This window comes from Nerophis ophidion, linkage group LG23 (genome assembly GCF_033978795.1).
Source record: "Nerophis ophidion isolate RoL-2023_Sa linkage group LG23, RoL_Noph_v1.0, whole genome shotgun sequence".
Classification (NCBI taxonomy): Eukaryota; Metazoa; Chordata; class Actinopteri; order Syngnathiformes; family Syngnathidae; genus Nerophis; species Nerophis ophidion.
In genome coordinates, this window is record NC_084633.1 from 26,875,153 (window position 1) to 26,887,979 (window position 12,827).

Genomic DNA, 12,827 nt, shown 5'->3' on the forward strand with positions numbered 1-12,827 from the left:
GATGTAACATTCCTAAAAAGACGAATATATGAACTGTTCAAATAGTTTTTATTTCAAAGCAAATCGTTAACCTGTGGCAAGTCACACAAAGTCATAATCGTCTTAGACAAAAACCAATAAAGTGCATGTAGCATCATCTGCTCATCAACAGTTGAGATGTTTTGATCTTATCATAGCAGACATCAGTAACCAAATTACTTGACATAAAGTCACTGCATTTATGTGAAATTACAAAAATATTCCTCTTCAAATATTAAATAGGCGTTATGGTCTACTCACACATACATGAGAGCTGGCAGCAGAGAGAATTTGAGTCTAATTGTCCACAGTGAAGGACTGCAGTCCAGTGATGGCTTTGCCCAGGATCAAGGCGTGGATATCATGGGTACCTGAGGTGGCATATAGAAAGTTATGTTTCATTCCACAGAGCATTGGCGCTGATATTTTCCTTTTTGATGTATATTTGTATAGGCCTTTTATTTTTTTTTTAAATCTGTATTGGCCTCTTTTTTTCCTACAACCTAACTACATAATGACATCAGCAGATTACAATATATACATACACATATGAAAGCAGCATGCCTACTCAGAAAATACATTAGTGAAGTTGATAGTAATAAGCACCAGCATGTTTGCCCTACATGAGAAACGGTCCCTTTTTGCTTAAACGCAATTATTCTTTTTTGTTAATTTGACTTAAGTTGGGTGATAAGGGCTTTTATTAAGATCTCGATATTTTTAAGCCATATCACGATACACGATATATATCTCCATATTTTGCCTTAGCCTTGAATGAACACTTGATGCATATAATCACAGCAGTATGATGATTCTATGTGTCTACATCAAAACATTCTTGTTCATACTGCATTAATATATGCTCATTTTAAACTTCCATGCAAAGAGGGGAATCACAACTAAGTCAATTGACCAAAACTGTATTTGTTAAACAGTTATTAAGCAGTGGCACAAACATTCATGTCATTTCAAAACAGAGTGCAAGATTGTCAGAGACATTTTAAAACAAGCTATGAGTGCACTTTTGTGCATGATGTCACTAAGATGACATATCAAAACAACACTAAAGTGCACTTTTTGTACAGAACGCCACTACAATAGTTTAAAACAGATAAAGTGCACTTTTGTGCATGATGTCACACAAGATATTTCAATAAGTGTCAAATAAAAATTAGCTGCATAATAGGAAATCAAATAGTGTTCATCCTTTGCTATGTGGTAGGTTCCTGCGGACGTTATTAAATTCTGTTGTTGACTATTTTTTTCATACGGTCTGGAAATGGTTGCTTTGGCATTTTGTGGGTATGGCACTGAACGGAGATGTTGACATGCAGTTTCAAGCACTCTTCATTCTCTAGTGGGTGACTTTTCAAATGATGCTATATATTAGCAGTAGGTGTTACTTTTTGTAACAACGCTTTTGCCCAATCACATGATACATGCGGCTTTTACACACACGAGTGAATGCTAAGCATACTTGGTCAACAGCCATACAGGTTACACTGAGGGTGGCCGTATAAACAACTTTAACAATGTTACAAACATGCGCCACAGTGTGAACCCACACCAAACAAGAATGACAAACACATTTTCGGGAGAACATCAGCACCTTAACACAACACCTTAACACAACACCAACACAACAGAACAAATACCCAGAAGCCCTTGTAGCACTAACTCTTCCGTGACGCTACAATATACACGCCTGCTACCACCAACCCTCCCCCATTCGGAGGTCTCAAAGTTGGCAAGTGTGAACATTAGCGCCACATAAAACATTATGTCGCAACTAGTCCGACATTTCCTGAAAAAAATGTTCAAAAACAACTTAACTTAAAGCCTTGTCAAGCTGTTTACTGATGTATGCTATACATGTTTAACCAACTTTTACTCCAAATATCAGTTAATGGCTGCCTTGACTACTACTAATTGGTATCGGCTCTGAAAAAAACATGAGTCGACCTCTTATATAAACATGAAGCAACAGGGCCTGCCTCGGGGAAAGCTTTATTCCTGCAGCTATAGCCGCCCTAAACAGCACCTGTCTGACAAGCCTCTATCGTATTTTTCTGACTATAAGTCGCAGTTTTTTTCATAGTTTGGCCAGGGGTGCGACCTTTACTTAGGAGCGACTTATGTGTGAAATTATTAACACATTACTGTAAAATATCAAATAATATTATTTAGCTCATTCACGTAAGAGACTAGACGTATAAGATTTCATCATATTTATGGATTAGGAGTGACAGATTGTTTGGTAAACGTATAGCATGTTCTATAAGTTATAGTTATTTGAATGACTCTTACCATAATATGTTACGTTAACATACCAGGCACCTTCTCAGTTGGTTATTTATGCATCACATAACGTACACTTATTCAGCCTGTTGTTCACTATTCTTTATGTATTTTAAATTGCCTTTCAAATGTCTATTCTTGGTGTTAGGTTTTATCAAAATAATTTCCCCCAAAAATGCGACTTGTATGCCAGTGCAACTTAAATATGTTTTTTTTCTTCTTTATTATGCATTTTCGGCAGGCGCGACTTATATTCCGAAGCGACTTATACTCCGAAAAATACGGTAAATGGGTTGGTCATGTATGATGTCTTTTTGTTTGTGATGTGTAATGTCTGTTGTTTAAACGTAACGGCAGTGAAAATGAATTTCCCCAACGAGAACCAATAAATCAAAATCAAAATGCAAAACACTCCTCACCTTCATACGTGTTGACGGCCTCCAGGTTCATGACGTGGCGAATGACGTGATATTCATCGGCGATGCCGTTTCCGCCCAGCATGTCTCGGGCCTGCCTGGCTATGTCCAAAGCTTTACCGCAGCTGTTCCTCTTCAGCATGGAGATCATCTCCGGGGCCGCTCTGCTCACACAAAAAAAAACACTAATACCATCGATTTGATTGACTGAACTTGATAAACAATTTTTATGAGTGTGTTGCGTTGCACATCACTCTATTAAGTACACCTGCATCTAATGAGAGCCGATACAGGAGATGATTAGGTAATAATTTACAGAAGTTAGTTTTTCTTTTTCAAAAGTGTGCTGTTTTGAGAGTCTAAACACCAACTCAATTGATTTCAATTTATTTCAATGGAAGACAATATGACAGAAGTGTTTTCAGTCCAATTAAGCTCTTAAATTGAAGTTCTACTGTACTTGCACTGAACTACTTAGGCCCCGTTTACAATCAACCGGCTATGGATTATCCATTGTAAATCCCACCTAACTTTATCCTAGTCCACACACACACAATGGTCGTTGAAGACCCCCCCCCCCAACACGACCTAATACGTATGCGCGGAGAATGCGCACGTCATAGTCACCTCCAGTGTAGCTTTGTGTGCAAGTTCTAAAATGTAACTTATCTGAACAATATCCAGTGTTGTGGTATTTCAATGTACTGGAATCCAGCGTGCTGTGGGGCCCGATTGTAGTGAACCACACCTGAGCTATCATAAATTAATCAAATATTTGATAAACACGTAAAAGTAAACTATGTGACAAAGAACATTCGACAATAATCAATGTAGGGATCTAGATATCTGGACAGAACACTCCTCACTCTTTTGCCTTCACCTTCATTGTCCATTCCTTTTTGGTGACTTTATATACTCTGGACCTAGACATTGAGTCCCCGACATACATGGCAGACAATAACTGATACAGTCTGCTTTGCCAGTCCAAATGCATTCACCGTTTTCTGTTGTTAGTCTTCCCTCGACGGCTAGGTAATACAAAGCCCACGCTATCTTTTTTGTTATCACATCCACGGGAGCCTGCATTCTCGTTGTCTCTCCTTCGACAAATGTACAAAGTTTTTGGGTAAGTAGACTCACAGCTGACCCGGACATTGGAAAGTTGTCTTACCGTCTGAGAAGTGTTGTATGACAAATAGCTGCAATTGCTTTCTCTTAAGGTATTCATGTGTGATTTCCACAAGTGTCTGTACACGTAGAAGACTAAGAAACAAGAGCATGTCTGGATGACTCGCCTCCATCTTTTCAGTGGTTAACTCCCGAGTTACGAAACCGCTTTATTATGGCGAGTTCTTTCTGACGTCACTTCCTGTGAGGAGCTCGGTCTTTCTGGCGTCATTCCTCTCTGAACTCAGTTTGTAAACGATCAGTGAGTCCATACAAAGCTAAGAGCCGCAGATTCAACAAATACACAACGCAGTTACCCTTGGAAAAATATTTGTCTGAGGAGGGGAACCTTAAACTCTGGTTTAGTGTGGCTGAAACGGGGCCTAGGCTAAATAATTATTCCTTTAAGGCATACTTGCCAACCTTGAGACCTCCGAATTCAGGAGATTGGGGGGCGGGGTTAAGGGGGGGGAGTATATTTATAGCTAGAATTCACTAAAATTCAAGTATTTATTTTATATATATATATATATATATATATATATATATATATATATATATATACAAAATACTTGAATTTCAGTGTTCATTTATTTACCCATATACACAAACATAACACTGCTCTCTACTCATTGTTGTATTTGAAAGTGCAATGCTTTGCAGCCGGTAGCAAAGCCTATGAAGGAGCATAAGTATGGGCAGCATCTGTGACATTGAATTTGCAGGAAAGGAGTGAGTTTAGGGTTCAATTGTCCATCCTCGTTCTATTCTCTGTCACTATCTTTTTTGAACATTACTACTTGCCGTAGTTTTGAAGCAATAAATGCATGATGGGATTCCGCATGTTGTGTGTCAGTGTATTAACGTGCCGGCTGGAATAAACACACGCTGAGAAATAGCTCTGTGCCTGCCTACTTTGTGGGTTATAGATAAACCTATGGATAACGGAATCCTATATAATAGTCTCCTTCTTGTTGTGTGTGCAGTTGTGCACTCTCCAAAAGCCGTTGAGGTTATAACGTGACTGGGCCGGCACGCTGTTTACACGGAGGAAAAGTAGATGAGACGACAGGCTGTCCTCACTCAGGTCCGGCTGGAATTCGGGAGAACGGTTGTCCCGGGAGATTTTCGGGAGAGGCACTAAAATTCGGGTGGGTTGGTAGGTATGCTTTAAGGCAGTGGTTCTCAACCTTTTTTCAGTGATGAACCCCCTGTGAACATGTTTTTAATTCAAGTACCCCCTAATCAGAGCAAAGCATTTTTGGTTGAAAAAAAGAGATAGAGAAGTAAAATACAGCACTATGTCATCAGTTTCTGATTTATTAAATTGTATAACAGCGCAAAATATTGCTCATTTGTAGTGGTCTTTCTTGAACTATTTGGAAAAAAAGATATAAAAATAACTAAAAACTTGTCGAAAAATAAACAAGTGATTCAATTATAAATTAAGATTTCTAGACATAGAAGTAATCATCAACTTAAAGTGACCCCTTTGGGGATTGTAATAGAGATCAATCTTGATTCATCAACTTCTTTCTAAACATTCCTTCACAAAAAAATAAATCTTTAACATAAATATTTATGGAACATGTCCACAAAAAATTTAGCTGTCAACACTGAATATTGCATTGTTGCATTTCTTTTCACAGTTTATGAACTTACATTCATATTTTGTTGAAGTATTATTCAAGAAATATATTTATAAAGGATTTTTGCCGGAGCAGCATAGCTCGGTTGGTAGAGTGGCCGTGCCAGCAACATGAGGGTTGCAGGTTCGATTCCCGCTTGTGCCATCCTAGTTACTGTCGTTGTGTCCTTGGGCAAGACACTTTACCCACCTGCTCCCAGTGCCACCCACACTGGTTTAAATGTAACTTAGATATTGGGTGTCACTATGTAAAGCGCTTTGAGTCACTTGAGAAAAGCGCTATATAAATATAATTCACTTCACTTTTGAATTCTTGCAATTTTTAGAATATTTTTTAAAAATCTCACGTACCCCTTAGCATACCTTCAAGGACCCCCAGGGGTACGCGTACCCCCATTTGAGAACCACTGCTTTAAGGGGTTATACGGCTTAGTATAGACATAGCCTTCGAGTACTAGAGTCTTTATGTATGTGATGTACTGTGTTTGTGTCATTGTAGTACATCCCACAAACAAAGATCCAAACTGTTCAATGCAGGATTTTGCATCTTCAAGAGTGGTCTGTAACATATAAAACATCTCTACACTTATAAAATCTTAACTGACTTTTTGTCCTCAATGAGTCTCCCCAGCTGCAGACAGGACTGCAGGCCAATGGTGATCTCTGTCAACATGTCGGCCATCTTCTTCTGCATCAGCTGGTTCCTGGCGAGCGGCACGCCGAACTGGATCCTGGTTCACAGGAGGAGAAGCCGGTTCAAAGTCGAGTGAGTTCAGCGGGCGCTCAAAATGTACACACAAAGACGCAAAGAGAACCTGTCGAGTGTGTACTGGCGAGCCGCGTGGAAGCAGAACTCCGCAGCCCCGAGAGCTCCCCACGCGATGCCGTAACGAGCGTTGTTCAGGCAGCCAAACGGGCCCTGGCAGCGACCACAGGAAGGTGAACATCTTTGCACAAGAAGCATGCTCCTTTTCCTCCACTCACCCCCAGGCCGGACACGTGAGGGAGCAGGTTCTCCTCTGGAACCTCCACCTCGTCCATGAGGATCATGCCGGTGGCAGATGCTCTCAGGGAGAACTTGCCCTCGATCTTTGGAGTGGACAGGCCTTTCATGCCACGCTCCAGGATGAAGCCGCGGACTCTGCCGTCGTCACACTTGGCCCAAACCACCGCAACATCTGCTATTGGGGAGTTGGTGATCCTGCAGGTGGGAACAGCTTGAAACTTATTATTCATTCTAACTACAGCTTCAGTAAATAATACAATTTTTGATTTGTATTTTTGGAATAGTTTTCCGCAATATAATACTCATCAGTCAACTAAATATACTCTTTTAGGTAGTCTTAGTAGTACATTTCCATTCAGTTTTTGAGTCATTATTTATATTTTTTTACATTATTTTATTTCAGTGGGTATGAATAGTTTACCATCATATATGATACTAATTAGTAAACTAAATATACTCTTTTAGGTCGTCTTATTAATACATTGTATTCAGTTTTTGAGTCATTATTTTTTTTTTCTTCATTTTATTTCAGTGGTTATGAATAGTTTGTTACCATCAGTCAACTAAATATACTATTTTTGGTGGTCTTATTAATACATTTCTGTTCAGTTTTGAATTCATTATTTGTATTTTTTTTCATTATATTTTTATATATATATATAAATAACTTTTTTAGTGGATAATTTGCATGATGATGTTAAAATCACATAATCATATCAGACAATTGATAATACTCTGACAGGTTATTTTATTTTAAAAACATTTATTTTCACTCGCAGGAGTCTTCGTACCATTTTATTTTGTTTAAACCCATTGATACAAATGAAGATGTCAGCATCGCACTCATCTTAACTGAAGATAATCTGTTTTTTAAGAGAAATGTATCTATAAATGTATTATCCATTAATTGTGTGTACTGTGTATACATGTATATGAAAGTTTTTTTTCAGTAGGTAATATGTATGAACATGGTAATGGCATCACACTAAATCACAAGACAATTTGTAATAATATCGATTTTAATTCAATACCAAATGTTTTAATCATTTGGTTTTATTAATATTTACAATTTTAGTAGTTGTAAAAGACGTTATTAATGCTCAGACAACTCAAAATCCGTATTTGAAGTGTAAAGAACTCTACCGTGTGGATGTTTGATAACATAACACTTCTCCGCAATTAAAACATTTAAAAAAATATTTTTTCTTGAAAAATATATTATTTTATAAACTTGTTTCCTAAAAAAAAATGTTCCAATGATGTTATAAAATGTAAGAATGTGTTATTTGCATCACATAATAATCACAACCACTTTAGAGTTTAAAGAGCACCCCCATGTGGATGTTAAATGACATGATACCTACCTCGCAATAAAAACTTATAAATTCAAAGAAAAAATTGAAAAATAAGCCAATATACTACAAGTGGATCCTCCACTACAACCTGAAAAACAGATTTTCTGGACCAGTTTAGTTTATTCACTCACTGGAGGAACTAAAAGTCTATTCATTTTGCCTTTGACAAAAGTAAATTCAACAGGTTTGAAAAATTTTGTTTTTCTTCTCCATTTGCTGTGCCTGCCCTGAAGTCTTCCGGCCCGAGTCACACTTAAAAACTCTCTGAGACAATAGGTCTAAATTTTTTAGTCTTTACAAAATAATAATAATATCTGAGAGAGATGTATTAATTTAACAACACCACTACTAGAATGGTTGTAGTTTTTGTATCCATCATAGAGATAGGTATTTCTATAAATTAGGGGTTGAAAAACCTTTTTAAAAAAGGTACTTTTAATTTTCAGGTACTTCAAGTGATCATCTTAATTTGAAGTTCCCATTGAAACGTTAGCTAATTTTAGTACAGCAGAGGAAAAATAAAAAAACATTTTATCACGTTTCACTTCTCCATTTTTCACGCAGCTTGAGTTTTGAAGTACAAAAGTATATAAGGCAGAGGTGTCAAGTCGTTTTAACGGAGGGCCACATCGCAGTTATGTATGGCCCCAGAGGGCCGCGTTTAACGGTGAACACTAATATTACACAAATTTTAATGCATTTTAATAGATTTTTTTACACTAAAATGTAAAAAAAAAAATATGGCAAGTTGCAATCATTTCACCTTAAAAAGTAGTGTATATTACTGTAAATGGAAAAACAGTACTGCTGCTTTTATGGTTAAAAAAAAAAAAAAAGGCCATTCAGTTGCCAGAATTTTACTGTAAAATTTACATGTGTTTTTTAACTGTAAATAAAAACTGAATTTTTACAGTAAAATTTTGGCACCTGTTGTTTTATGCAAATGAACAACTGTAGATTTTTCGGTGTATTACTGTAAATGCCAAAACAGCACCACAGTTTATCACAGTTTTCAAAAAAAAGTACTGTTTTTTTCACTTAAAGAAAAATGCTGTAAAAACCACAGTAAATTTCACAATTTTACCATTTAATCTATTGCTACTTTTACATTGCACAATGTGATGGATAACTTGCACATTGCACAATGTGATGGATAACTTGCTTTGAAATCATCATTTATTTCTACTTTATAAATGGTTTGAATGTTTGATCATATATTTTTCTATAATTAGACAAAATATAAGTTAACAAAATTTGCGATTGCATGGAGTACATGTATTTCTTTTCTGCCAAAATAGGAAGAAAGAACATATTTAGTAAGACAAGTTACAATACTTAATTGATACATATTATTTCCAAGGATTTTGAGGGCCAAGTAAAATGAAGTGGCGGGCCACATCTAGGCCTCGGCCTTGGGTTTGACACCTCTAATATAAGGGCTTCTCATTTATTGATCAATATTGACATGATCATTAATGACCATTATTCATTATGTTAGGTAAAACACCTTGCTTGATGTATTTGGAAGGAGCACTCACCAGGTCTTGGAGCCTGTGAGGGAGTAGGTACGACTGGACGGGTTGTATTTGGCTCGTGTCTCCATGCTGCTTGGGTCGCTGCCGTGATTTGGCTCTGTCAGCCCGAAACAACCCAGAATCTCTCCCCGTGCTAAGATCACAGGAAGAAACAGTCTGAGTCACGAGAGGAGTTAAGCACAGCATGCACAAGGTTCTGTTCGTACCCGAGTGGTAAGGTCACGGTCTGATTCATTTTCGGTACAGTAACCACAAAAGTACCTAAAATAAAATGTTAGAAGAAAAACTAGATGCGATAGTGTATCAATTTACAAGGTTTCTTTTTCTGAAAAAATGCAGGTGTATTAGCACTGCGCTACAATGTGTTTTCGATGAAATGGTTGCATAGTTCAATGATCAGTCCAAATTAAATCATTGATAGCAATGAGCTCCCGTTAGTCCTAGGATGTCTCTCTACCACTCAAGCAGAGACACAGCCAGGTAAATTATGGGCATTTCGGTTTTTGATTTGTTAATTCAGAGTAACATTATGGTCTTTTTATACTTATCTCAATGGATGTTTCCATGTGCCTCAAGTTGAAGAGATCAGAATAGATTTGATAGCTTTCTGGAAGTTATATTATGTGTGGTGTACACTGCATCAAAACGTCAAGCACAGTATGTTTCACCTTCCTGGGCTGCAGGCCTTATTGGAGCCTCAGAAGGACATAGGGGTAATAGTACTTTAGTTTCTGAGAGAATACACACAAAGCCAGATCTGACAGGGAACGCCTTCATCAATCAATCAGTTGACTTATATAGCCCTTAATCACAGATGACTCAAAGGGCAATCATCATAGTGACAGACTTTTCCATAAGGCCCTTAGTGTGTACCGAGCGAGAACTCGGTACACGTCAGCACCGAACTGAAAGCTTCAGTCTGTTCTGAAAAGTCAGAATAAAATTCCTGTGACCTTTTATCAAAGAGATGGGCTGTCGCTACCTACCCAGCTTCGGCAGGTACTTCTGTTTCTGCTCCTCAGTGCCGTAAGCATTGATGGGGTACATGACGAGTGATGACTGCACACTCATGGCAGAGCGATAGCCACTGTCCACTCTTTCTACTTCCCTGGCGATCAAACCGTAGGCCACGTAGCTTGTTCCAGCACAGCCGTACCCTTTTACGTCAAACGCAGAATACATGGAATCAAAAAATTGATAAAATGCTTAATTGAGCAACAACTTGTGGGATTTTAATGTTCTGATCCAGTGGTAGCTATTCTGCATCACGTGAAACATGTTCACACTTACCTTTAATGGTTGGACCCAGGACCCCCATTTCCCCCATTTCTGACACAATTTCTCTGTGGAAAACTGGAAGAAAACAAAACAAGTTTAGTTTAGTTTGACAGAAGGAGATTGCTGGTGGTTGACATCATACAATATCTTGTCTTTTAATATTGAATCCGTTTTATGAAGTCATTAACAATAATTAGAATGACTTTCATATATTTAAAAAATAAGAAAAGAAAAATACCAAAAAATATAACGTGTAAAAACACACACCTATCTCTCCATACTCTGATGCATACATATACCGTATTTTTCGGACTATAAGTCGCAGTTTTTTTCATAGTTTGGCAGCAGTATGCGACTTATATTCAGGAGCGACTTATGTGTGGAATTATTAACATATTACCGTAAAATATCAAATAATATTTAGCTCATTCACGTAAGAGACTAGACGTATAAGATTTCATCGGATTTAGCGATTAGGAGTGACAGATTGTTTTGTAAACGTACAGCATTATCTATATGTTGTAGTTATTTGAATGACTCTTATTGTGTTATAGTACGTCAACATACCAGGCACCTTCTCAGTTAGTTATTTATGCGTCTTACATACACTTATTCAGCCTGTTGTTCACTATTCTTTATTTATTTTAAATTGCCTTTCAAATGTCTATTTTTGGTTTTGGGTTTATCAAATAAATTTCCCCCAAAAATGTGACTTATACTCCAGTGCGACTTATATATGTTTTTTTCCTTCTTTATTATGCATTTTCGGCAGGTACGACTTATACTCCGAAAAATACGGTACTTTATTGACACATACTTTACCAAGCTTTCGCGGGCCATATTTGGCCCCCACGCCTTGCTTTTGAGACCTGTGCTGTAGAATAATGGACTTAAAACATCTCCATACATTTGCATCAACTCACTACACAATTGTGGCGATGTTGGACTACTGTCAGGGCTTGCTGTTTATTAGGTTCTCCTACATCAGGGGTCGGCAAACCGCGGCTCTTTGGCAACTCTGATGCGGCTCAGCTGCACAATTGCGGACCCCCAGATTGTTGCGTGGGGATTACGGAATTCAATGCCTCTCCCGGACATCACCCGGAGTCAACGTTCTCCAATTTTCACTCGGACTACAATATTAAGGGCGTGCCGTGATGATATTACTCTTGACGTCCTCTTGAACGTCATCGCACCCGCCATTCACGGAATGCTATTTGCGTCCTCTTGAATGTCATCGCGCCCACAATTAACAGAATGCTATTTGCGTGCCGACCGGACACATGCATTTTGCTGCTTCTATCGGCACATGTATGAGATTGCAAGGCATACTGGGTGACACAGAGTACACTGGCGGTTGTGATATAAACAATTTTAACACTCCTACTAATATGCGCCACATTGTGAACCCACACAAAAGAAGAATGACAAACACATTTCGGGAGAACATCCTCACAGTAACACAACATAAACGCAACACAACAAATACCCAGAATCCTTTGCATCCATGAAACTTCCTGACTATGTTATACACCCCGCGAGAACCAAACCCCCCCCCGCGTGGTTGAGGTGGGCGGGGTTTGGTGCTTGCGGGGTGTATAACATAGTCATATATCATTAAATATATATATATAAACCCGGGCTTCACGGTGGCAGAGGGGTTAGTGCGTCTGCCTCACAATACAAAGTTCCTGCAGTCCTGGGTTCAAATCCAGGCTCGGGATCTTTCTGTGTGGAGTTTGCATGTTCTCCCCGTGAATGCGTGGGTTCCCTCCGGGTACTCCGGCTTCCTCCCACTTCCAAAGACATGCACCTGGGGATAGGTTGATTGGCAACACTAAATTGGCCCTAGTGTGTGAATGTGAGCGTGAATGTTGTCTGTCTATCTGTGTTGGCCCTGCAATGAGGTGGCGACTTGTCCAGGGTGTACCCCGCCTTCCGCCCGATTGTAGCTGAGATAGGCGCCAGCACCCCCCGCAACCCCAAAAGGGAATAAGCGGTAGAAAATGGATGGATGGGCATTAAATGGAGCTCATGTACCACAGTTTGAGAATCACTGAATCAGACAATAGCGCCATCTAACACAAACTATAGCTCATTGTTGCC

At 38.6% G+C, this 12,827-nt stretch overlaps 1 protein-coding gene and 1 long non-coding RNA gene across 2 annotated transcripts in view; one reads left to right on the forward strand and one right to left on the reverse strand.

Moving 5' to 3' along the window:
* LOC133541826 (uncharacterized) overlaps positions 1–7,651 on the forward strand; it is a 38,856-nt gene extending 31,205 nt beyond the window's left edge. Inside the window, exon 4 of the long non-coding RNA XR_009803981.1 lies at positions 4,886–7,651. This is a non-coding gene — a long non-coding RNA (uncharacterized LOC133541826). The remainder of the gene's footprint in view (positions 1–4,885) is intronic.
* gcdhb (glutaryl-CoA dehydrogenase b) overlaps positions 32–12,827 on the reverse strand; it is a 37,354-nt gene continuing 24,558 nt past the window's right edge. Inside the window, exons 5-12 of the mRNA XM_061885452.1 lie at positions 10,734–10,796; positions 10,430–10,600; positions 9,447–9,576; positions 6,532–6,748; positions 6,363–6,466; positions 6,153–6,278; positions 2,736–2,896; positions 32–389 (exon numbers count right to left, since the gene is read on the reverse strand). Coding sequence (XP_061741436.1) covers positions 316–389; positions 2,736–2,896; positions 6,153–6,278; positions 6,363–6,466; positions 6,532–6,748; positions 9,447–9,576; positions 10,430–10,600; positions 10,734–10,796 — 1,046 coding nt within the window. The 3' untranslated portion in view covers positions 32–315. The remainder of the gene's footprint in view (positions 390–2,735; positions 2,897–6,152; positions 6,279–6,362; positions 6,467–6,531; positions 6,749–9,446; positions 9,577–10,429; positions 10,601–10,733; positions 10,797–12,827) is intronic.